The sequence below is a fragment of the Neoarius graeffei genome, chromosome 23 (genome assembly GCF_027579695.1).
Source record: "Neoarius graeffei isolate fNeoGra1 chromosome 23, fNeoGra1.pri, whole genome shotgun sequence".
In the NCBI taxonomy this organism is placed as follows: Eukaryota; Metazoa; Chordata; class Actinopteri; order Siluriformes; family Ariidae; genus Neoarius; species Neoarius graeffei.
The window spans coordinates 57,650,033-57,677,111 of NC_083591.1; the positions used below are offsets into that span (position 1 = coordinate 57,650,033).

Here is a 27,079-nt window from a genome sequence, read left to right on the forward strand (position 1 = left end):
GGCCGGCGAGGGCCTTTCTGTGTGGAGTTTGCATGTTCTCCCCGTGTCTGCGTGGGTTTCCTCCGGGTGCTCCGGTTTCCCCCACAGTCCAAAGACATGCAGGTTAGGCTAACTGGTGACTCTAAATTGAGCGTAGGTGTGAATGTGAGTGTGAATGGTTGTCTGTGTCTATGTGTCAGCCCTGTGATGACCTGGCGACTTGTCCAGGGTGAACCCCGCCTTTCGCCCGTAGTCAGCTGGGATAGGCTCCAGCTCGCCTGCGACCCTGCACAGGATAAGTGGTTACGGATAATGAATGGATGAATGCAGGTTAAGTTCACCTTAACCCTTTGGTGACTGACCCCTTGAAAATGGTTCCTCCAGGAACGATGACGTTTCAGTTGTCAAGACAACGGAAAAACTAAAATACAAAAACAGAAAGATACGTCACAATGCTCTTGTGCACAAAACAAAATGCTCTTGTATTTGTATTTTAGTTTTTCTGTTGTCTTGACAACTGAAACGTCATGGTTCCTGGAGGAACCATTTTCAAGGGGTCAGTCACCAAAGGGTTAAATTCTCATCTCATCTCATTATCTCTAGCCGCTTTATCCTGTTCTACAGGGTCGCGGGCAAGCTGGATCCTATCCCAGCTGACTACGGGCGAAAGGCGGGGTACACCCTGGACAAGTCGCCAGGTCATCACAGGGCTGACACATAGACACAGACAACCATTCACACTCACATTCACACCTACGCTCAATTTAGAGTCACCAGTTAACCTAACCTGCATGTCTTTGGACTGTGGGGGAAACCGGAGCACCCGGAGGAAACCCACGCGGACACGGGGAGAACATGCAAACTCCGCACAGAAAGGCCCTCGCCGGCCACGGGGCTCGAACCCGGACCTTCTTGCTGTGAGGCGACAGCGCTAACCACTACACCACCGTGCCGCCCCTCACCTTAAATTAAGATAAACAAATTCACAGTGTAGGTGTAGGCGCTGGGAAGTGCTTCTCGCTTGGCTAGATCTTCAAATACACTCCTCAAGCAATTTCAGCTGTCATGTTTGATTGCTTTTCTTGTTAAGTATGTAAAATTGTAAAAGAAATCATAAGGTTGAGTGCATGTGTGCAAACAAAGTGTTTCATCTTTATGCTAAACCCACAACAAAGACCTATGCACATAGAGATATAATGTAGGGTTGGATTGCTTGGAGGAATCGCTTCTGGAATCACGCATGGATGAGATGTAGATCCAGCATGTTTCCTGGGGAGTATCAGAGGGAAACAAACTCAAACTGAAAGCTGGTGGTGACCTCTTTCATGCTTAAACTCAGAATCTTAATACTTATGAATGGGGAACCACCAATCAAGTGGTTACTGGAACCACCAATAAGACTAATGCGCATAAATGTACGTAAACCCAGGTGGGTGTTTGTTAGCATGTCTCTTAACCCATTCCTTTATACATCTCCCATGTCCTATGTTTATATTCCATACACAGAACTTTGAACGCATGTATCAAGCCAAAGTGTGAGCACTAATGAGAGGGCTTAAACAGAGACTTTGCTCTACGACTAAACACTTAAACTGAACACTTGAACTTTATTACTGAACACTTGAAGTAGATGCTCAAAAGATAGTGTACAAGGAGATCAATCTGGATGGAAAAACCAAAGACTGTGTTTAATAACAGCGATACAAAGAACACTGACATAAGTGAGCAAGCAACAGAAAGCTAAACAACAGGCCCCACTCTGGAAATATGTTCTGCAGTCTGCAAGCAATTGGAAACTAATATAATTTTTGTTTTTACTGAATTTGCATTGGATTAAAAAATGACTCGCAGGTTAAAAACAAGGGTATCATGGCCCTTTTTATAAACAGGCCGCATTTTTCCAAGAGCCAAGAGTCCTTGGACAAAAGAGAATTGGACAAACGTCTGCTTGGTTTCTTGACCAGATGTAAGTTGTTGTACTGTATTCATTCATGCAGAAGAAGTGCTGATTCAAAATATGGCCAACGTGTAGCGAGTCTACTGAGGGTCTTTCCAAGGTAGACATGGACTGACTACCTTCAGTACAAAATACATCAATATCAAGTTTACTGCATGATCCCAAATCTGTTTCAAGAAGACAAAGGTCAGTTTGATGCCTCCAGAATTCTGGGAAGAACCCCATACCAAAGAGGCAGAGATATAAGCCTTCATCTTCTAAACCATTTAACCCCATTTGTGGAGAATCATTTTGGGGGGCTAGGTGGTGGTGGTGGGCTCGTGGTGCTGCAGTGGGTAGCGTTGTCGCCTCACAGCTCCAGGATCCATTGTTCAGCTCTGAGCTTGGATTACTGTCTGTTTTGAGTTGAGTTTCACATGTACTTCCCATGTCCGTATGGGTTTCTTCTTGATTCTTCACACCTGAACTACTCAAGATTCAGTGAAAGTGAAAAGCCTTGATGGGATGAGTTTGAGAACTGTTCTGAATAAGTTGCTTTTGAAGTAATAAAGGTAAAACTGAAAGTAAAAAGCAAAAAAAAAAAAAAAAAAGGTAAAAACAGACCTAGCAGGGCATGGCCTGGAAAGAAACCCAGTATTTATGCTGGGGGTTATTTGAAGAGGTCTTTGCTTTGGTTGTAGATTGAGATTGGTGGTATTTTGGGAATTTCAGGGCACTGATCCATAAACCATCTCACATTCTTCAAAAAGGAAGAGTGCCAACTACTAAATTTATGCAAGAACGTAAATCAAGAAGCCTGGCAGAGCAGTGGGATCCTCTGCAGACAGTAAAGAATGGGTTTCAGTCTCCAATGGAAAAACCCTCTCTCGTCGATGCACATAGAGCACAACCACAGCACTGTTTTTGTTGGCTTCCTGTTTATCTTTAGAGTTACAGTTAGAGGGTCAATAAACCTGGGAGGTAGGCTGTTAATGTGAAATGAACAGCTTTTAATGGTACACACTCTTGCTGTGCAGAACTGCTTCACAAATCTGCCCATAAGAGGCTCGGGCATGCTGTGGGACAGATGTGCTCCTGCTGCCTGAGTTGCCATGCTCTGATCGCTCACAGAATTAAAGCATTATAGACAGATTTGGCAACCAACTTTAATTTAAAAGCTGTACAAAACACGTACATAGGTCCTGATGGCATCATATTTCGTGAATGCTCAAGGTTGGGTCTGGTACTTTTAAGGATCCTTGGAATAAATGTTCGGGCTGTAGTGGACACGGGTGAACGTATGTGTTCAGGAGTGGTCACCCAAAGCAGGTCACCATCATGAAACGGAGATCCCGCTGCTTGTTACCAAGTATAAAGTTTGAAATTTATACTGCCTCATGCCTCAGAGGTTAATTGGAAGTACAAAGATACAAGTCTGGCATCCAGGATAACCCCAGTGAGTTGGGAAATCGGAGAGTTACAGTCTCAGAATGATGTCAAAGCCATTACAAAGGAACAGAATGCCTCAAATTATTTTGTACAAAAGAAAAGCCATCAAAGTATTTAATGGAATTTCTAACTTTATACTTGATAACAAGCACATCACTATCATGAAATGGAAATCCTGCTGCTTGTTACCAAGTTCAAAATTCCATTAAATACTTTGATGGCTTTTCTTTTGTTCAGAATAATCTGAGGTATTCTGTTCCTTTGTAATGGCTCTGGCATCATTCTGAGACTTTAACTCTCCGATTTCCCAACTCACTGGGGGTATCCTTGGTGGTAAACCTGCGTCTTTGCACTTCCTCAGAAGTTTAGCTTGTAGAACGAACCTCTGAGGCGTTCCGGGTATTTGAGCTGAACTTTGTTGTGAGAATGTTGGGCTGAGCACGGGCAACTCCTCATGCATTTAAACACAGATACTCATTGTATAATGATTGTATAATGGTTTCCATTTTAGGTGAAAGGATGTGAGGTCAGAAAATACTTTTGATTTGAAAGGCATTCGGATAAACTCAGTGTACAGGCCTCTTAAAAAAAAAAAAAAAGCCTCAATGAGGCTGTAGCTCAGACCGGCCACTGTTGCTGTTTGGGAGTTTGAGATCCGATCACTCCTGTAGGAGGAGTAGCGATTTTTGTGAAATTGCATATGACCCCTGTGTAGCCACATCCAGGGCAGGTGGCGCCACCTGGTGAATAATTCTTGTTGGAACATGTCTTTAGAGTCTTCTGGGAGAGTTTCAGTGAAAACATCCTAGCAGTTTACGAAGAGTAGCGTTTAATGTGACGAGTCACCCATAAAATCGTAAATATGACCGGGGGCACCACTGTCTGGACAACTTTTATACACACCAACCTGGGGAACATTCCTTAGGAGTCTGATCAAAATCTGATCACTCCTGTGAGAGGAGTAACAATTTTCATGAAATTGCACATGACCCCTCTGTAGCCTCATCCATGGCAGGTGGCGCCACCTGGTGAACAACTCTTGTATTATGTCTTTAGAGTCTTCTGGATGAGTTTCAGTGAAAACGCCCCAGCAGTTTACGAAGAGTAGCGTTTAATGTGACGAGTCACCCAAAAACTTCAGACACCCATAAAATCATAAATATAACCGATGACGCCACCATCTTGGTAACTTTTATGCACACCCACCTGGGGAACATTGTATGCGAGTTTGATCGAAATCTGATGAATCCTGTAGGAGAAGCAGCGATTTCTGTAAATTGTGGACGGACAACAATGATGGACAGCTGACGTGTGATCGCATAAGCTCATCCGGCCTGGCCTGCGGCCAGACGAGCTAACTAAGGGGAAAGCAAGAACCAAAGGATATCCAAGACACTGAAATCCTGAGATTTCTAAGGACGAGGATGTTATTACACGTTTTGATGAAGAAAAATATAACTATAGGATAGAATGTTCCAGAGAATTTAATCTGATGCAGGGATATTACTTCTACATTACTGTATGTAATGTTTCAATAACTAGGCTAAGCATCTATGGTGGAAATAATGTTTAGCTATAAAAGAGAAAGAAGAGAAACAGGGCGAAAGACATAAATGGCACGAAGGCAGGTGAGTGAAGGTTATTCTGAAGGACCTGTACATTCCTTGAACATTTTTACTTCAGTTCACTGTAAATCACAGCAGATTTTATTGATTTCTAATGACGAGAGGACCCCAGAAAGGCAAGTGTTTCAGGCTTATAAGGACAAACTCAAACAGAGCTATGATCTATGCTCATTCTGGGTGGTATTAAGAAAACATAAAAGAAAATGCAAGAAATGCAAAGGAGGAAAAAAAAAATCATCTCTCTGAAATGCCATGATTGTGACCAGAACCTCAAAGTCTTCACTGCCTGTGCCATCTGCAAGAGTGTAATCAGAAGTCCAGTTTTCTTTTTTTTAATTACATTTTTATTAGAAAAGCCTGTGTGGCCAACAGACAGTTTAGGTTAGTAACACAGTAAGACATGTTCCAGTAGTGCACTGCTCAATGGACCAATGATCACGGTCACGGTTATCTCGATTCCAAGATTTTAAATATGAACTTATGTCCACCATTTCAGTAAAATATCAAAGAATATTAGCAGTCCAGATGGAAATGGAGCTTTAACAGTTCATATCCTTAAAAAACTTTGCTGCACATGTCAAAAACACGGCATTTAGATGAATTCCAACTGCCTGAGTAAAGCAATAAAGACACGATATTTGCGAAGCGTCCACATGAACGGAACTTATGAATTCCTGATGGTCATTTGTAGATCGCACACAGAGTTCATCTTGTAAGTTTTGCATGTTCTGTAGGATATTGCTCTATGGGTATGCACATTTTCTTTTACTCAGCTTGACTGTTTTATGTATAAAAATGATACAATATCTATTTGTCGGCAGGAAGCTGGATAATAATAAGCAGCTTCTCCATTTTTGACCAACTCACACAGCTGAGGTTCACAAATTCACATCAATGTTCACCTGGATAAAGCTGGTACAAAGCCTAAGTGCCAGAGCTTTCCCCAAAGCGCGAATATGCAGCGCTCCTCCGCGCTGTGCGACGTCAGCACTGCGCTGTCACTTGCACGAAAAAAAAAAAATCAATCAATACCATAAATTGAATAATGCAGAGTACCTTCCGCACCTAAATATCTCCTATTCCCCTCTGAAAACGAGTAATAACTATAGAAATAGGAAGATAAAGTAATATATAGGTCTAGACAATCCTGGTACTCAACCCAGAAATGAAAAGGGTTTCGCTGCGTGCACTGACTGCCATTCACAACCAGACATAAAACAACGCTCTAGGCGCTGGTCACTAGATGGCACTGTTGCGTGATTTGACATTGATTCTGTTCCTGGCATCCTGGAATTGGAAAATGAAGAGGCGTGCTATGAAGTGTCTTCGTTTCATATCTAATTTTGCCCCTTGCATATTTGACAAGGTAAAAAAAAATAAAAAACACAACCAGCAAATTTAATAATGCTGAATTGTGTCTAAATCAGCCCGAAATGCCACCAGAATGCATCATTTGAAGTCTTCAATTTCAAAATTTTCCAGGGGAGCATGCTCTCAGACCCCCAGCAGCCTTTGGGGCACTCCGGGCTGGGCCAGGCCTGACAGGCTGGGCTCTGCATCAGTAGCACCATTCCGTTATTTTTGTTTCTGGGGAAAGCCCTGAGTGCTACCAGAAGCACACGCCTCTTTCACATTCTGCACTCCTTCTCTGATTTGCCTTTTCCACTTGATGAATTGTATTCGCAGTTGGTCCGACTGCTGCATTACTTGAAAAAGCAGACAATTTCATTTTATTTTCAGGAGTCTCCCGTCTCGCCACAGCAGGGGGTCAAACGTTCTACATGATTCAGTTAATCCACTGATGCTCGCCCCTTTGTAGCTGGTTATGAAATGGGACCCGCTTCAGTGTGTGATGTCACAAAGCAAATTGGCAAATCTAAGCCCCGTCCCAGAAGCACGAGATTTTGTCCTATTGCATTTGCAAATGTGGACGAGGAGGCAACAACATCCACTTGACTTAGAACAATTCCAGTCCTGAACACAGTTCCTGGATCATCCTGATTTTGAGTCAGGTGAGTGTTTGGACGTTGCACAAGCATCACTTTCCTACGCCTTCAACAGCTCTTTCCTTTTAACCACACAGGCGATGAAAAGGCTCGCATTCTTTCCACCTGTCGAGGATCCACGCTGCACAAAGCAGCGCTGAGACTAATCACATCAAAGCTCCCACCAGCTACTCTTCAAAATAACACCAGTGCAAGTGTGGGAGAGAGAGAGAAGACTGCCATCTGAGGATTAGATCCCAATCTAAAGGCAGGCTTTTCTAAAGGTAATTGTCCCCATAGTGACACATGCTTTTGTGTTCTTGTGGCTTTCCCAGCTCGTCATACAGGTGAATCCAAAACAGCGCCGCATCACGCATGGTGGACATGACTAATCTCCGTCATCTTATTTTCCCTGATACATTTGCAGCGAGGAGGAGTGCTGCGTTTGCACCCGTTCGACACAGGATTCTCAGCAGCGCTGTCCGTTTTCCAAGAAGTTTTAAGTCAGACTGGTTTGTGTTATTGCATCTCTAAAGCCTGGGACAAATTACTTACCGTCTCCAAGGTAACGGAGTGTTTGAGGAGATTATGTATGATTAAACTCAGACTTTATTATTTATTTGGTATGATCAAAATGTTGCATCTGCACAAAGGGATGTGTAGTGGAGAAATGATTTTCACCAAGTGCTCAAATACCATGATTTAAAAAAAAGCGATGTTTTCCAAGCTCGTAATACTTCATGCAGAAAAAGGCCAACGATAAGAACCAAAAAAAAAAACGGGGCCAGGATGCCAAATCATCTGTCATTATGAACGCGCGCGCACACGCGATGGCCCTCATTTGTCAAGTGACAACAAGTTAAGGGAGCCACTTTAAACATGATCCTCTTACAACCCTAATACACACACGCCAGGTCACGGCGTCGGCTAGCCGTTTCTAAACATCTTTTACAGCTGCGTGCCAAAATTACAAACACAAGAGTAATAATAATAATAATAATAATAATAGTAATAATATCCCTGAGGTGCTCGCTACTGATGGACTTAAACCTGAATGAATAATTGTCCTAATACAGACAAGTCCTAAAAAACAAAACAAAAAAAACCTTGATTATTTTTAGAATTCATTTTAACGTCATGGGAGGCGAGAACATGTGGGGTGAGATGCAAATACTGTTACCAAAAAAAAAAAAAAAAAAACACCAGTGGCTCGTTAAGAGCTAACAGTTTGATTGCCATCTTTTTAGGACCATATTCAGCGCCTTTGGAAATCTGGTATTTAAAAACAAAAAAACCCAAAACACCTTAATGCTGTGATTTATTAAACACACAAAGAGCGCTTCACATCTCAAATATGACCCAAATGTGGGGTTTTTTTTTAAGCATTTCATACCTCTTAAATTTACAGACTTAGGGCGTATTCACACCTACGTTGTTTGGTCCGGACCAAACGAACCAAATTTCCCTTGGTCCGGACCTTTTGGGTTGGTCTGAATACAAACCACCGAACTCTGGTCCGGACCAAACAAGCGGACCGAGACCGAGCTGCAAGGTCGGACTCGGTCCGGACCAAAGGAACCTTGGTGCGGACCTTTTGGAGGTGTGAAAGCAGACCGGACCTAATCCGACAGTTTTGCTTTTTTGTACCTCGGGAGCTTCCGTCGTTTGTCGAGCATTATGGGAAACAGAGTCTTGACACTCCACCGCAAAGTGCAAACACTGTTTCGGTTGTCAAGGGAACCTTACAACAGTCGTTCAGTCATTCAGACCAGTGGTAGGCTCGACTACAGAGTACAAAAAATGAGTAGGGGGCAAACATGGGCCGAGGAAGAAACGCGTACCCTTGTGGATATATGGGCAGATGTCCACATATCTGAGCTTTTGGAGAGAACACACAAAAATGCCGACGTGTTTGCTGTATTCAGTGAGAAAATGAAGGAGAAGGGGTTCACGCGCTCCCCAGAACAATGTCGGCTAAAAGTGAAGAAACTCCGTCAGACCTACATTAAAATCAGGGACATTCTTTCAAAAAGTGGCGGTACTAGCGACGCAAAAAAGAAATTCATCTATAACGATGGATAAGGCGAATATCCCGACACATACCTCCTCCGTCTTGCATGAAGAGCCAGAACTGTCACAACATGATGTGCGCTCATCAGCGCTATCCTCCGTAGCGGCCTTGCCCTTTGCCGTCGTCGTTGATAAATTACTTGGACAACAGCATAGTAATCGCACAATTGTGAAAACAGTAAAAACTGGAAAAAACATATAGCTTTGATGACATTAAAAAGAATAACAGCACGGAAAGCCTCCATGACTACTTTTGAACTTAACGCTTTGTGCGCGTGTCGTCTCTGACCAATAGCTGAACGACCTCAGGGCGCGTGGCTTTGCTGACAGATTTTGGTCCGCTTACTAAAATGTACAGTGTGAAAGCGAACCGCACCAAAATGAAAAAAAAAAAAAATTGGTTCGGACCAAAGCAAGTGAACTATCGAACTATCCTGGTCTGAATACACCCTTAAAGACAACACCTGCTTAACCGAACCATTCTCAGTTGATTTCTGACAGGAAGTCAGGCACAAACTTGGATTAATACTGAGCTGGCCACATGTTTATTACGCAGGGTTGGAGTGTGTACACCAGCATGCACTTTTAAATAGAATTCCTGCTTAATTTATCCAAAGCCACGAGTGCAAATAGTCGCAAATGCGACTGTAATTAGTGACGTTCAGGACCCTAATTTAGCAAGCTCTCGCCACTATAAGATCAAGGGCAATCAATAAGACGCTGGAGGGCAGATCCGTTATCTTCATCTGTACCTTAACGATCAGACTTTTTCAAAGGCGAGGAGGACTAATCACCCAGCCTGCTGCTTTCCTTCCTCCGCTGAGCCTCTTGCACTCTGACAAATGTCACCCTGTTAAAATTCCTTTGTCTTTTCGCTCCCTTAAAGTCATGCAGCTGCGCTGGCTCGGAGCTCAAGCACACAGCTTCCAAAATAGCAAAAAAACAAAACAACAACAAAAAAAACCCCAAGAAATATGTCTACAATGGAGCATTACAGAGTAAGGTGAGAGACAAGTCAGGCGGGAAGAAGCAGCCGTCGATACCACAACCTGGCACAGCTTCATTAACAGAACAGCCAATCGCAAAAAAGTCTCCTTGAGAGACCCCCTTGATGGCTGCAAACTAAGCGGGAAAGCGACGTGCTTGTGTGTGCTCTTTGTGTGATAAGAAGTGGAATGAGAGCAGCGCCATTAAAATTGCCATCCCTTCCTCTGCCAAGATAAGAAGGAACTCGTTCAGTCAGACTGACCCTTCCTGATTAAGAGGCCAATTCGCCACACGTCAATCAACTGGCTGTACTGCTCGTCAAAAACGAGACAAAAAGCTAAAAAAAAAAAAAAAAAAAACAGTTTCCTCAATACTGCATTTCTTATTTAAATTCTTCCCACATCAATATTGCAATACAAGGCTTTCAAAATGTTCCTTTTCAAAGATAAGTGGCTTTAAATTCATGTAACGCACCAAAGATCACTGGAAAGTACGGACAATGGAGGCGTTTGAAACAAGCTTCATTTGAAACGTGCAGATAAAACAGTCGTTGGAACCATTCCGTGCGTTTCTACTTCAGAGGAGCGAGTTCCCCGTTTACGAAAAAAGATTTACGTTTCAAAGCCAAAGCACCAAAAACCTTAACTGCCAGAGATTCAACTCGTGTAACACGAGTTATCTGAAGTGTTTTGAAAATTACTGCAGAAAATAAACTGCAGCTTTAACTGATGAACCGTTTTACTGCCAAACTGAATGAGAACTTTTAAAAAGCTTTAAAAAAGGAGGGGGCAATAAAAGCAGTGAAACAGGACATGCAGCTCGTAACTGTTGAGTGACGCCCAATTCTGGCAGGATTTGTGTTTCATGCGGCGCTGATGTCATTTCCTTTACAGGTGCGACTCTGAGAGGTGATTTTATTTCAAGAACCTGGATCAGTAACATTTGGTTTTCCTTCTTGACAAAATTCCAAGCAAAAGTACAGAAGGTTTTCCGATGCTACTGACCGCATCACTCTCATCCTGAGCGAAATATTTTGAGCAATCGCAAAAATATGAAGGTTTTAGAAATCTCAAAGAATGTTTGTAGATTATTAGATATTTTTTCGTTTCTTTTTTAATTAGGTTTGCCATCAGGATTTAAATTAACAAAAATTATGTAAATCTTTACAAGTAAATAAGTTTAAAAAAACGTATTATATACATAAAGTGTGTATATACATAAAGTGTGAGTATATACACACACACACACACACACACATATATATATATATATATATATGTATATATATATATATATATATATATATATATATATATATATATACACATATACATATATATATATATATATATATATATATATATATATACATACACACACACACATACACACACACACACTATATATATATATATATAAATAAAATTCTAGTCACATTCACTGGATATGAGGAATCGCGTGCTCCGATTGGCAGAGCACATAAAGTCAGATAGATCACTTTATCAAGTATTTAGAAGCAACAAAATATGGAATAAAATAATTTGATGGTAAGAACATATCTTTATTTTTCAAGAATTATCATTGCACTTTTCACAAATTGCTCCCGTCATTTCGCCGGTTTGTTTACATTCTAAGTGGAAATTATTTTGTCGGATGTTTTGTATAAAGTTTTTATTTATCGTGTTTGCAAAAAAATAAAAATGCTCCGTTTCTCAAAATCCAGTGAATGTGGAAAGAATAAAACAGTTATTCCACTCAATCTCGTCGTACAGGGATTATAGACAACTCGGTGCTACGCACCTCGTCAGCGATCAGCTCATGCACGACTCGATTTCGTGGAATAACTTAAATTTATTTTTTTCGCGGTCCAAATCCTGCGCTCTGATTGGCTGGTGAGCGGGCCTGTATCCTACAGTACGGACCCCGGTTACGGACCTCTGGCGACTCGCTTGTTCACAACAACAACAAACATAGTAGAATTTTTTGTCAACATTTATCTTTTTTTATAAGATTTATTTATAAGATTATCAAAAATCTTATAAATGTTTGCCAGCATTTCTCAGGAGAACAGCATTAATTTTACAGCATGGATAGTGATAACGACAGTGTTCACAGCGAAAGCGAGTTTTACTCCCCTGAGGAAGAAGAAATAAAAGAAAACATTTCAGGAGAAAGATAAAAACCTCTAACTGTTGCTAACGCCGAGCAAAAACATGGCTGAATCCTGAATGACTCCTATTTGTATAAATAGGGGCTACATAGGCGGCAAAATGTAGTTTTTTCCTGCCATGGAAGTGCACTTGTATACCGAGGAGGAAGCCATTTGCATTACAGCCGTGAATGAGGATTTAAAATGGCGGCTCGGTTTGGTTTTCCCTTTCGGGTGCTCTCGTTTTCTGTTAGAATTTGGTAAAGAAAAAAAATTAAATATATTATTTACCAGCTTAAGGTCGGTCCGTATGGTGAAATACCGTGACCTCGGCCTTGAATACTGACCTCGACCCAGAGGGCCTCGCTCAGTACTTTCAAGACCTCGGTCACGGTATTTCACCATATATATGTATGTATGAGGGTGACCACAACAGTGTTAGCCAATTACTGTGGGCCCACAGTATTCAGATAGACAGATATCAAACAAAAGTTATCTACCAACAACATAAGGCAGGACATGAAGGACTACGGATGAAATTACATTTCAGACCGATAGATTTAAAAGTGCGAGGGTCGTTACAGTCATAATTATTTAAAACAGAAAAATAATGATTCAACATGGTATATTTAAAAGATTGAAGATTGTTCATGTTTAAATTCAGTTTATCAGAAAGAATATTCCAAATTTTTGTAGTCAATAGAGAAAGAAAATCAAACGTCAGAATGTGCGTGATCACGCAGGCTGTTAAAACAGTTATACAACCTAACTTGAAGTTTTCTTTAAATAAATTCATGATCCAATAATATCCTGATATCAGCACATGTGAACAAATGTCTGAAAAGCTGGAAAGTTTTTTGCATCTTGTCACTTTATAGCTGTCCGTATGCGCAAATATTTTATTATAGACATTGTAGTCATAATGAACACTGATGGGACCCTTGAGTCGTGTATCGACTATACAGATTCCCGATGATAACAGGTACGTCACCAAAATTAAAAGTAAAACCTTGTTTGTTTGCTTTTTACAAATTAGGAATCTGATCATGTACCAGTTCAGCTTGTTGGTGGAAAATAAGGTATCTCATCTTAAACCAGATAAACACATTCAAGTACTGTCATAAAACTCGTGCTCACCAGTTTCTCTCGAGAGATCATGTGCCTCAGCCATTTAAAGTCGAGAGGTTTGAATGCTGAGAAGACGAACAGAGAGTCTTTCTCATAACGTTCAGGCTTCTGGAAGGCTCCCTCGGGGTAGGTTATTCTCATGGTGGTTTTGGTACCAACGTCCCGGGTATACCCGCTCACCGGAGCCTCATTTAACCTGAAAAGAAGATCCAGAGATTGGGAAATACTGTACATTTCAAAAAACTTATGCATATTATATAGAAAAAGAGAAAGCACCAATCTGATACCCAGTGTTCTGCTGAATACGAGAGGAGGAGGGGGGGAGAAAAGGAAAAAAGAAGAAAAAAAGAGTAGATCGGATATTGGAGAAAAATAGAACTAATTCAGTCTGATCCTGAAACCAGATGGAAAAGACTGGAACTGGAAAAGATTTTTTTTTTTGGAACTGGGAACATTTACATACAAAGAGACTTGGGTTGTTTTTTTTTGTTGTTTTTTTGCTTGGATTGAGTTTAGATTTATCTTATTTGCAATGTAAGTGAAAGAGAGTTTAACAAAATAAAAAGCTGTGGTTTTTCATGTTTTTACCAATAAAATTCAGACGGTATCATCGGTTTATACTTCATACTGATATTTCAGTTTCTGTATCGTTATCTGAAAAGTGGTATTGTGCCATCTCTAGACAGAAACATATCCATGGTTCTCAGATGTACAGTATGAAGACAGAGTGGAAAAACAAAAGTTAAAAAAAAATTCCTACCAACCACATCTTTTCAATTAGGATTTCATTAAAATCACCAGCAGCCAGATCTTTCCGATTACAATCAGGAGCACGATCACATAGTAAGGATCTTTTTTTGGGGAGGGTTAAATAATTACACCACACACCCAGACTGTAAACGTTTTTCTAGGTTGTGCTGTGTGTAAATACTCACCTCACGACAATGTCGTATTCATCAATATGAGAGCCCAGAGACTTATTGGCCAGGATTCCACCATTACCCACTATTATGCATCTTTTACAACTCAATCTACAAAGGGAAACCAGACAAACATGATCAGATCAGAGACCCCTGTAATGTTTTACTCCGTACCCCTGTGTGTGAGGTGTGAATAAATACTATAATAATAAGGTTTGAGATTACGAGTTTGGCGCTGATCAACGTCGCAAATTACAGTTTTGACTGTCGGCATACAGGATAGCTTGTAATTGTTAAAAGGGGTGGAGTTTGAATGAATTTGTGATCAGATCAGAGATTTCACAGCTCAGATAATTCAGCATTACAATAAACTGGCCGACAGAAAATACAACAAATGTGCGTGCAATTTGTTTGTTATCCCGATAACATTTTAATGATTTTTTAAAAAATCTTTGTGACTTCACGTGTTATTGTTGATCTACTGAGGCATCAGTCAGCAAGTTTGCACTAACCTGCTTAATGCGAAATTGCAAATTAAAAAAACCCGTGAATTTCGAAAAAATGTCCAAATTCTGCAACAAAGTTTATACGCTCACATGAAGTTTCAGATGATTCAACAAAGCGATATTTCTCAAAACTGAAATGGAAAAACATTTTTTTACATTTAAGTCACATGACATGACACAAAGAGGAACAAAACCAATGAAAATCACCATGCCATGATTTATCAGGTCTTGGCGATCCGTTGCCATGTTTAATTGGAATGACTCGCTCAAGAGGAGAAAAATCAGCTTTTATTGCAAAACACGACTCAATGGAAGCACAGACTGTCAGCAACTGTACTTTGTCAACTTTTTATTTTTAAAGGGATCCTCCAGCGGATTTACGCTTAAACTTATGTTAAGTAAAAGTATTCATAGCTTTCAACAGTCAAACTTTCATTTTCAGAGATCAAATAGCTAGTGTTCTAGAAAAATTAACGTTTATTAAAATACCAGATGGGCCTCCTGTGGAAGTGACGTATTGGATGATGTGGCGTAGTTGAAGCTTGGAGCAACTCGGCTGTTTATATCCTCCACTTACATCGTGGTTTTGTTAGTTTTACAAGTATTTTTACCGAATTTATAGGTTTTTAAATAAAGTATGCCTCATTACGCAGCATATAAATGCCAAAACGATGCTAAAAAGGACAAGAAGATAGCTTTTCACTGCTTACCTGGCCAGAAGCGTCCAACTAGTCACAAGAAATGGATTCATGCCATCAGAAGGCCTCAAAACAATCTGTCTGCAGTGCCCCACTTCTGCTCCGAACATTTTGAATCATCCTCATCTCATTATCTGTAGCCACTTTATCCTGTTCTACAGGGTCGCAGGCGAGCTGGATCCTATCCCAGCTGACTACGGGCGAAAGGCGGGGTTCACCCTGGACAAGTCGCCAGGTCATCACAGGGCTGACACATAGACACAGACAACCATTCACACTCACATTCACACCTACGCTCAATTTAGAGTCACCAGTTAACCTAACCTGCATGTCTTTGGACTGTGGGGGAAACCGGAGCACCCGGAGGAAACCCACGCAGACACGGGGAGAACATGCAAACTCCACACAGAAAGGCCCTCGCCGGCCACGGGGCTCGAACCCGGACCTTCTTGCTGTGAGGCGACAGTGCTAACCACTACACCACCGTGGTCCGCCTGTTTCGATGAATTGATGGAATTAGTGGCAAGATTAATGGGAACTTCCAGAATAAAAAGATAAATGATGATACCGTGCCAACAATATTTGCCCATCATTCAGCTCCAAAAGTCCGCCGATGCAGTGTTGAGCGGAACCGGGAGGTCAGTTTCGACTTGGTTCTACCATGATTCTTTGTAGTATATTATCGGTGTCTTACCTGGTGAATTATAATCGGTATTCCGATGCATCGTAGGCTCTTCAGAAAATACGGGTAACAAAGAAAACACAGACGTTAAAGAACAATCACTGACGGATCAAGAGACGGAGCATTCGATTGAGCTTCAGGTCGACTCCACTCCAGATAAGAGAATCACTCAGAACATTTTGCATGAAACTCACTCATTTGAAATTTCCCAAGTTTTATTTCACGGTAGTTTCAGTTTCATTTATGTGCTCGGAGTGTGAACTGACTGGAAAGAGGGATGTTGCTGTGCAAACAGATGAACCAGTTAGCGTCGAATCCAGACAGAGACAGTTGGCTTCCAAGACAAGGTTATCCAGTGTTCTTTGTTGGGAGATGAAAGCGTCTCATGAGATGATTCGTTCGAACTCTACAAGCAAAACCACGATGTAAGAGGAGGATATAAACAGCCGAGTTGCTCCAAGCCTCCACTACGCCACGTCATCCAATACGTCACTTCCGCAGGAGGCCCGTCTGGTATTTTAATAAACAATTTTTCTAGAACGCTATTTGGTCTCCGAAAATGAAAGTTTGACTGTTGAAATCTACGAATACTTTTAGACTCCGTTCAGACTGCACCCTGAAACGACCCATATCCAATTTTTTTGCCCATATGCGACCTGTATCCGATTTGTTATTGACAATCTGAACAACACAGATCCGATTTTTTCACATGCGACCCAGGCCGCTTGGATATGTGGTCCTAAATCCGATGCATATCCGTTATTTTCACATGCGACTGCAGTCTGACCGGACAGGTTGCATTCATGCGACCTACACGTCATCAACAAGAGACAAACGTCACTATTCTGCGTTGGCTAATCCCGCCTCTTTGGTGGAAAACAACAACATTTGTACAGTTTTCAGAATTTAAATAGACTTTTATAGAATTGATCAAGCTAATCAGGGCTTAATTTGAGGGGGAGCAAGCCGGAGCGCGCTCCGGAACCTCGGACGTTGGCTCCGGCAGCTATTTACACTGGATCCGGTGATCCGCCACCTCTCTTGCCTATGTAACAAAATAAAAAATAATAATTAAATAAATGCAAGTTTATTTAGTGTTAATGTCTGATTTTGATATCTGTCTTGTTGGTGATTTCTCTCATGAAACGACATCCACAAAATATCTGTTTGTATATTACGGAAAAGGAGGGTGCACACTTCCGTGGCCGCGGGAGGAAGACGCGCTGTTCGGGGAAAAAGAAGTGGAAGCGCTCTGCCAGCTGTTTTGCATCAATGACCCACGACATGTCATCAGGGAATTCAGGGAACGTAATGGAGAATTCATCCCAGATGAACTGAAGGGCCTCTTGGCCGCGATCAACACTGTCCCTATCTCAAGTGCAGAGTGTCAGCGGGGTTTTTCGCAGATGAACTTAATTTGCAGTGTTATTACAATACATGCCCAGAAGCGCCCCCCTTCTTCTTTTTTTTTCACACCGGAGCCACTCATCCTCTGCGCTCCGGGACCTCCCACTTTACAAATTAAGCACTGAAGCTAATGGTGGATTTGGTAGGGACCTGGATGTTAAACCATCCTGTATTACAAGATTATAAGATTGTTCTGGAAATTTCCAGTAATTTGACACCTTCGGTCTCATTAGTCTGCTGCCCACAAAAACCACATCGCCAGGTCTCGCCTCATCTCCATGCTTTACTTGCAAACTTGAAGAGTGCGCTTTTTTTTTTTACGTATTACGTAGATGTGCTTATATTACGTGTCAATTTGCGCATGCGGGACACTTTTGGGTCGTTTTCCGTTCATATTGGAGATCGCATACAAGTCTCATATAATTGGTAATGTGAACGGCCTAACAAAAAAATCGGATTTCACAACAAATCGGATATGGGTCGTTTCAGGTCGCAGTCTGAACGTAGTGTTACTTAACATAAGTTTAAGAGTAAATCCACTGGAAGATCCCTTTACAAAATAAATCACTTCTATTTTGAAAACTGCAACAGAAACTCGCCTAATGATAATTTCATTGCATAAGGAAGCTTGTGCATTTGTTAACGTTCTTGAATCTATTAGGACAAATAGTGAAGATTTAAGCTATTGCTTGAGGAAAGTAAAGAAAACAGAGCTTTGGCTTTATGTGTCTGTACTGAAAGTGGGTGTTAATAGGTGCAAGTCTGGATGGAAACAGGTTTAAAATTTAATTTAAAAGTTTTTAATCACCATACAACTGGGCAAGGATGGCGAAAAACTGAACCAAATTAGCAACAGTCATGGTTATACGGTACTACAAACCTCTGCTTACTCCTGCTTTAAAAAAAAAAAATCATCCCTTATTGTTTATTCACAACAGTTGAAATAACATTTCTGTAAATTGTTTCATAGGCTTTGGGACTTGACCTCTTCCACTTACCTTTCAAGTTCAGGACTCAGTCCGTAAGACTTTGTATCAGTTAATATTGTGTCTATGATTCTTTCTGCAAAGAGAAACAGGAGGACAATCGCATGAATGCAACAAACCGACTGCATACTTTTCTAATATCAAACATGCAGCGCTCGCAGACGCCCTGATGGAGAGAGACGGCTGTGCTGTCGAGCCAAAGCGGGAGCCACTGGAAGCTTTATTAGCGAGCGGAATCTCAGTGATGGAAAAACCAGCCTGTAACAGAGGAATGCCGTTTTTAAACAAAGAGCATTCCTGTGACAAAGTCTGCAATTTAATGCTCTTAGACACACCGAGTGCGAGACACGCAATCTAAATTTATCGAGATGTTTGGTCATAGTGAGCATTCTTCTGATGCCCATGTAGAACGTTTACAGTGAGAACACGTCGTGTATCGCCTTCCGATATCTCTGGAAACATGTGACTTCTCAGCAATGGAAACAAAGGTGGCGTGATGATTATTCATCAAACCCTTTATGGCATCGCAGGACTATGCATGGGGGAGGGGGGGATTTCAGCAAAACTCATTTCAGCAGTCACATCATCATCATCATCATCCTAAAAATACGCTACAACCTTTGACAAAAACGTAACAACAAAATGATCTCAATACGACACTGAAATTCTCCGTCTTGAAGACATCGCTGGTAAACTTAAACTCCATTCCACTGTTCCGAAAGCGCTGTGTGGTTATCAGAGTAATGAATGACTACCCATCACGGCGCTGGCTGACGTGGATCAGCCTTACTGAGACGAAATGAAACATTCCGAAAGATATTAACACGTGCGAATCTCGCTTCGGTTCTCAGCGTCAGAATTCCTGCTGTACGGAATCCCAGAAGAACCACAGCGAGGGTGAATGATTCGAAGGAGGAGTCGAAGCCAATGCCAGCAGTCAGTGTTTGGATAAATTGTCGACAGCTGCCATCAAGCATCACCGAGTCTGAAGTGTAAACAGCGTGAGGACCACACCGACATCGAGGAGGGGCAAAACAACGACTGCCGCAGGTTCCTCAGACAAAAACTGCGAAAACGACGGACAGGATACTAATCATTTTCACATAATGGGATAAACACTTCATCCAAGCATCTCTGCGGGGAGTTTGAACGAACGAACCCCTCACCTTCAGGATACATCAGACCGTTAGTTACGGAGGGAAAAGCCTGGACTTCACGCAAAAACACTTTGTGGGAAATTGGTGTGGAGAGAATTTCCCCCACTTCAAAAAGTTTGAATGATCATGCTGTAAATAATCATGCTGTTTCAGCTGCTTGGAGAATGAGTCATCAAAAAGCACGTGTCTATTCAGTACACAAGCAAAAAAAACCCACCCTGACCACCTCTAAAACATCTCGGTAGTCCACTCCAGGCTGCTCAACGTGACTCATCTTCGAGGGACTGAAAACACTTGTGCGATATGCAAAGTCATGCGAAAGAGCTGCATTAATGCACGCACTCTGATACCTTACCATCATAAAACAGCGAAAAAACAAATAAAGAAATGTGTGGAATTACTGATCTGTAAGGCTGTGCTCACACCACAGCTCGGGATGGGTTAGCGAATACTTCGCGATGAAAAATTGGTAGCATCGCCACTGATCGTGTGATGCCCAGCGAATGTTCTCTGAGCTTCGCGAGTTGTTTTTTGGCGAGTCTCCGCCTCTTGAGTGGCCAAAAACGTCGCGAAAAATTGCAAATGGTGGCGATGTTTTCGTCAGCAAACTAAGCAGCGGATACTTGCAAATGGTTTTGGGGAAAACTTCCTGAAGCTCGGGAAAGCTTCACCACCAAACGCCTCACTTCCATCAAAAACCTTTCGCAAAGCATCGCAAACTGGAGTGCGACAGTAACCGAGGGAAGGAGTCTCCAGCGTCAGTGCTTTCTAAGAGTCAGAAGAGTTTACGCTTTTACAGTTTCTCAGTAACAAGCTGCGATTTTTTTGGCTTGTTAACTTAATAATAATAATAATTTAATAGAGTTTCCACAAATATGACTCTTCACTGGATATAAACGCTAAATGTACATATTCTACGAAAGTCCTAAATATTAATTGTTAAACTGAAAAATAAGTCAAATTTAAAATTTGAGCAACACCGTGATACTAAGAGAGGAAAAATTATCTGAGACAAAGTGAAGGAATTAAACGATATGATTACCGAATTGATAAACAAAAAGTGTAAATGTAACAGCGATAGCATTATAATGAGGGAGAAAAAAAAGCTGTGTAGCAATAAACAAGTCCATCCATCCATTATCCATAACCGCTTATCCTGAAGGATTTCACAGGTTTCTCTAGAGAAAGTCCTCACATCTACACACGATTTACTTCAAGACAGAAAAACAGAGAGGGTAATGAGGGACTGGATGCTTATATAGTGGTGCTTGAAAGTTTGTGAACCCTTTAGGAATTTTCTATATTTCTGTATAAATATGACCTAAAACATCATCAGATTTTCACACAAGTCCTAAAAGTAGATAAAGAGAACCCAGTTAAACAAATGAGACAAAAATATTATACTTGGTCATTTATTTATTGAGGAAAATGATCCAATATTACATATCTGTGAGTGGCAAAAGTATGTGACTCTCTAGGATTAGCAGTTAATTTGAAGGTGAAATTAGAGTCAGGTGTTTTCAATCAATGGGATGACAATCAGGTGTGAGTGGGCACCCTGTTTTATTTAAAGAACAGGGATCTATCAAAGTCTGATCTTCACAACACGTGTTTGTGGAAGTGTATCATGGCACGAACAAAGGAGATTTCTGAGGACCTCAGAAAAAGCGTTGTTGATGCTCATCAGGCTGGAAAAGGTTACAAAACCATCTCTAAAGAGTTTGGACTCCACCAATCCACAGTCAGACAGATTGTGTACAAATGGAGGAAATTCAAGACCATTGTTACCCTCCCCAGGAGTGGTCGACCAACAAAGATCACACCAAGAGCAAGGCGTGTAATAGTCGGCGAGGTCACAAAGGACCCCAGGGTAACTTCTAAGCAACTGAAGGCCTCTCTCACATTGGCTAATGTTAATGTTCATGAGTCCACCATCAGGAGAACACTGAACAACAATGGTGTGCACGGCAGGGTTGCAAGGAGAAAGCCACTGCTCTCCAAAAAGAAAATTGCTGCTCATCTGCAGTTTGCTAAAGATCATGTGGACAAGCCAGAAGGCTATTGGAAAAATGTTTTTTGGACGGATGAGACCAAAATAGAACTTTTTGGTTTAAATGAGAAGCGTTACGTTTGGAGAAAGGAAAACACTGCATTCCAGCATAAGAACCTTATTCCATCTGTGAAACATGGTGGTGGTAGTATCATGGTTTGGGCCTGTTTTGCTGCATCTGGGCCAGGACGGCTTGCCATCATTGATGGAACAATGAATTCTGAATTATACCAGCGAATTCTAAAGGAAAATGTCAGGACATCTGTCCATGAACTGAATCTCAAGAGAAGGTGGGTCATGCAGCAAGACAACGACCCTAAGCACACAAGTCGTTCTACCAAAGAATGGTTAAAGAAGAATAAAGGTAATGTTTTGGAATGGCCAAGTCAAAGTCCTGACCTTAAGCCAATTGAAATGTTGTGGAAGGACCTGAAGCGAGCAGTTCATGTGAGGAAACCCACCAACATCCCAGAGTTGAAGCTGTTCTGTATGGAGGAACGGGCTAAAATTCCTCCAAGCCGGTGTGCAGGACTGATCAACAGTTACCACAAACGTTTAGTTGCAGTTATTGCTGCACAAGGGGGTCACACCAGACACTGAAAGCAAAGGTTCACATACTTTTGCCACTCACAGATAATGTAATATTGGATCATTTTCCTCAATAAATAAATGACCAAGTATAATATTTTTGTCTCATTTGTTTAACTGGGTTCTCTTTATCTACTTTTAAGACTTGTGTGAAAATCTGATGTTGTTTTTGGTCATATTTATGCAGAAATATAGAAAATTCTAAAGGGTTCACAAACTTTCAAGCACCACTGTAGCTGCTATAATGTAACCAAGAACACGAACTAACTTGTTTTGTGGATGTTCCATAACATTTAAACACATCTATGAACTAAAAAAAAAAAGTCTTGATTGATGGACTACATTTGGAGGAAGTGTAGATTCCTTCATCTTTAAAGTGTCTGTAAAAAAAAAAGAATTTTCATAACATTTTAAATAAAGATGTCGTCATCATGTCGTTATTTTTCCACCACTGATTTGCTGCTGTTGTTTTTTTTAACGTGTTTCAACTTTAAAACCATCTCGGCACAGACAGAATCCATGTCGCCGATTGTGAAAATCTCCTCCAGCACTGCGCTGTGATATTTTTGTCATGTTTCCCAAAATCGAGCCAACAGACTCGAGCTTTTTTTTGGCTGGTCTAAATTTCCAACACTTTCTCCTTCCCTTTCACCTGACTCCAGTTACCTGAGGATATGTTTTCACTTGGGAGCAGAAATCACAGGCGTGGGTGGATAAAAGAAACCGTTTACGCTAAAACTGGCAGTGAAGCAGTATCTATTTTTATCTGTGCTCTCATACCCGAGTGCTTTGTGGTCCTCTATTCACGACCCACACGTATCACATCTCCGAGTGAATAAAGCTCAAAGGAAAAGTACGCTGCCCCCACGATGCACGGAGAAAAGACAAACCCGCGGTAATGTAAACACGGGACGCTCTCTTTACAAAGCCTGCATGAATGCAGACATGGCTAGAGCCTTACGCTCACCTCGGGTCGTGTGCCAGAGCTGGAAAATGTGACAGAGCGCTCAAATCTTTTTTAGATCGGATCTAATCAGAGATTTTCAAGCAGCTGTGGATGGCGATAAAAAGTGCATTTGCGCTAACCATCACGGCGAGTCTATGGATTTATACAGCGTTACCTCGACCCATGGAGGTAGAAAGGAACTGCCACAATAGCGCCATTCTTCAGCAGGGACATTTTAAGGTCAAACATTCTTGTGCTTTGATGATGGAAAGATGACGGTCTGCGTTGCTTAACCTCACATATGGAGCTCTTCGAGCGGCTCATTCGACAAAATAAACATTGCTATAAAAAATAAATAAATAATAAGAAAAAAATTTTGGCTGAAAATACAATTGAGCTTGTGCTCCCGGGTAGCGTGACACTATTCTTGCTAAATGGTAGCATTCGTTTTGATTCTTCATTACCCCTTTCAGCATCGTCATCCTTTTGGTTTCTATTTATTTATATATATATAAAATTTATTTATTTATTTTTCTTTCCTTTCCCTCCCAATTTTCTTTGGATCCTCGGCTGCTCTGCTCCATTTTTGGATTAAATTCTATTACACTAGTAAGTCCAAGTCTAAATAAAGCGGATACATTCTCATGGCTCATGTAGCCACCATACAAGGAGACAACAAATAATAATAATAATAATAATAATAATAATAGGAAGAATAATAATAAAAAGTTGCATACCTTGTGTTTTCAACCCAAATGGAGGTAAATAGTTACTGATCTTCGCTAAACGTTTAAAGTTACGGTTGAGGAACATCGGTGCCGACTTAACAAACCTGTAAGGAGGGAAAACAAGACGTCAGAACGTAGGTGATGGATATGACATCATTTTACACTTAATTACAGGACATTTTAGTAACACAAATGCAGAATATAAAGCTACGCTGAATCTTCCACGGCTCCGTGAGAACACTGTGCTACATTTTCAGAAAATTCATAACCAAAAGTATTCATTAACTTCAATAAATTTGTGGTCTTTAGAGAGTAAAACTGTCTTATGCAAATCAATAGTAGACTGCCTTTCAGATTTTTCAACTGTAGGTCATAAAAAGAATTTTCCCGACACCCAATTATTTTTGTTTAGTGACTGAAAGCTACTGAATTTGAATCACAGACTTACAATTTTATTAGTTTTTTTCCTAACAGATCAATTAATAAATTTATCTCCACGTGGCCCTAAATTCTCCACTATTTTTTCCTGCTTCACCATGACCCAATACAAGATACTACATCATGCATCATATGGTGGGCTTTCCCTGTTCACACAAGGCATTGTGGGATACAAATTTGAAAGAGGAGAGAAAAATGGAGGACGTGAATGTGTGAATGAAACGTGAAAGAGCGACTACAGTAACGGAAAGAAAGCGAGAAGAAAAGACGTTATGTTGTATACGAAGGAAAGGAAACGCAGGACGAAACTAATAAATATGGGCGCTCAGTGAGCACCTCGGTGTGATCAGCTGTTCGTTTAGCGACAGAATGATGGAACTGTCAGTGCACGCTCAAAGGTAAACCTGTAGATGGCAGTAATGCAACACTGTGGATGCCAGCTGCTGTAAAACCCAAAAGAAGAAGAAGAAGGTAAACCTGCGCATGCGCACACGGACTTCCTCTGTCTGCTTGACTGCGCCAAGCGAGCGATTTCATGCACATTATTTGCTTTAATCCTCTCAAATTAAATAACTTCCCAGCCACAGAATGGCCTGATATTTTGTGAGATATTACAGAAATAAACAGATATCACAATCACCACATTTCAGACGCAACTAAGTTTCACCGGTTTTATTAAAATCAAAAGGCCGTCTAGCTTTAATACCAGCACATCAGTGGTATTAAATTCACATACAATCGTTTTCCTTGAAATGAGTTCCCACCTCTTAGTAAATCACCCTCATTAAATGTATTTGCATTGACTCCGCCCTGAATTTTGCACCAGAGGTGCCAACACTGCGAACAAGAAAAATACTAACAAGCACAGAGGAGGGGAAAAAAAAAAGTTATAGTGTACATGTGTGGATGATACGGCTACATGCTAACAGTGTGAATGAAGAACAGCACTGTGCATTCAGCGAACTATCCTGTGCACTCGGAGAGCGCAGCCCCGCCCACTCGCTTTCTATTGGTTCATAAACCCGAGGTCAACTTTCATGTCCAGCGTCCTTTCCCCTTCAGTGAATTGTTTTTTTTTTTCTGCTGAGTGACTGTGTGAGTGCTTGCACTGAAAACATTACAAAAAACAAGTAAACGTGATGATATGAGCCCCGCCCCCAAAAAATGATCCCACAATCCTTCCTGGTTTGCAAACTCAAAAGAAAACCGCTTCACAGGAATAAATTTAACGACTTCGTCTTGATTTTGGGCAGCAGAATGCAAACCTTTGCACTAAAAGGTAAAAGATTCCAATATCTCATCAATTTAATTGAAGTTTTGCTGTTGTCATGACGACAGGTCTTTTCCTGTAATCTGTAATAAACGCTGCTTCTCAGGCCAGACGCTTGGAGTCTTTAACGCTTTAGCGCTCGTTCGTTAGAGGCTCGCGTTCCTGACTCGTCTCTGCTGTGACCCTCTGGTCAGGGTTTAAGCGGTGAAGTTGAAGTTAAATCAATCACACACGCACAATTCTCTCTGCTCCTGGAAACCCAGCACGGGATGGATGCGTCCACCTCTGACCCGCGTCCCCTCTCCTATCCTTTATCCCCGGCACATTACGCTTTCCAGAAGTTTTAAAGCAACACAAATAGGAAATTTTCAGGAAGTGTTTGAGTCAATCACGCCCAGGGTGTGCACACAGTCCAGTGTGATTACTGGCACTGGTCCAGTTTCCAAATCGGATTTCCATTTTACATTCATTTCCTGCTTTTCTTCCAGTCAGATAACCTCGTCTTTCTGTCTGTAGTTCTGCTCTGGATTTAAAACTGGGACAGTAATCAGAAAATACCGCTACGTTTATTCAGTCTGTGAAATTCAGGTTTGATTTGAAGGGGAATGTGAGTGGTTTCCATCAGCCTCATTTTTAGAAAAAAAAAAAAACACAAAAAAAACAAAAAACAAAGCCAGTGGTTGTAGTGTTCTGTTTGGACTGATAATAAAGAAATAACACTGTGGCTGGATTTTACCGCTAGAAGGACAAATCAGAGAATGCTTCTTTTATTTAGTTTTTGTTTTGTTTAAATAAAACCATCCCTGCTAGTGGGTGTGTTTATCTTTAGTCACTTTAGTTTAATGCTGGTTGTCATGGTATTACACAAACAGACGTCTGATTTGCAGTTCGTTCTCTAGCTAGCTTGCTCGAGAACGCACATGTTCCAGGTCAGAATTGTAGGTCAGGTGGAATTTTTAACCCAGTTCATAATTTGCTCTAATTGCATTAATAAATTCAAAATATATATCATTACTTCCGGCGGCACGGTGGTGTAGTGGTTAGCGCTGTCGCCTCACAGCAAGAAGGTCCGGGTTCGAGCCCCGGGGCCGGCGAGGGCCTTTCTGTGCGGAGTTTGCATGTTCTCCCCGTGTCCGCGTGGGTTTCCTCCGGGTGCTCCGGTTTCCCCCACAGTCCAAAGACATGCAGGTTAGGTTAACTGGTGGCTCTAATGCCGCTTTTCCACTACAAACGCGGCCGAGTCGGGCTGAGCCGTGTCGAGCTGAGTCGGGCTGAGCGGGGCTGTTGGAGTTGCATTTCGACTACAACCACGCTGAACCGTGCTGACTGGAAGTGGGTGGACACATTGGGTGGAGTTAGCAAAAGTGGGTGGACGTCACGTGATGTCGTTAAGCG

General features: G+C 41.4%; 1 protein-coding gene across 8 annotated transcripts in view; it reads right to left on the reverse strand.

Annotated features, from left to right (window-relative positions):
• st3gal3b (ST3 beta-galactoside alpha-2,3-sialyltransferase 3b) overlaps positions 1-27,079 on the reverse strand; it is a 131,545-nt gene that overhangs the window by 16,044 nt on the left and 88,422 nt on the right. For all 8 annotated transcript variants that reach the window (XM_060906530.1, XM_060906528.1, XM_060906529.1 and 5 more), the window contains 4 exons: positions 23,986-24,080; positions 18,520-18,583; positions 14,244-14,339; positions 13,318-13,504 (listed from right to left, as the gene is read on the reverse strand). In XM_060906530.1, the coding sequence (XP_060762513.1) occupies positions 13,318-13,504; positions 14,244-14,339; positions 18,520-18,583; positions 23,986-24,080 (442 nt within the window). The remainder of the gene's footprint in view (positions 1-13,317; positions 13,505-14,243; positions 14,340-18,519; positions 18,584-23,985; positions 24,081-27,079) is intronic.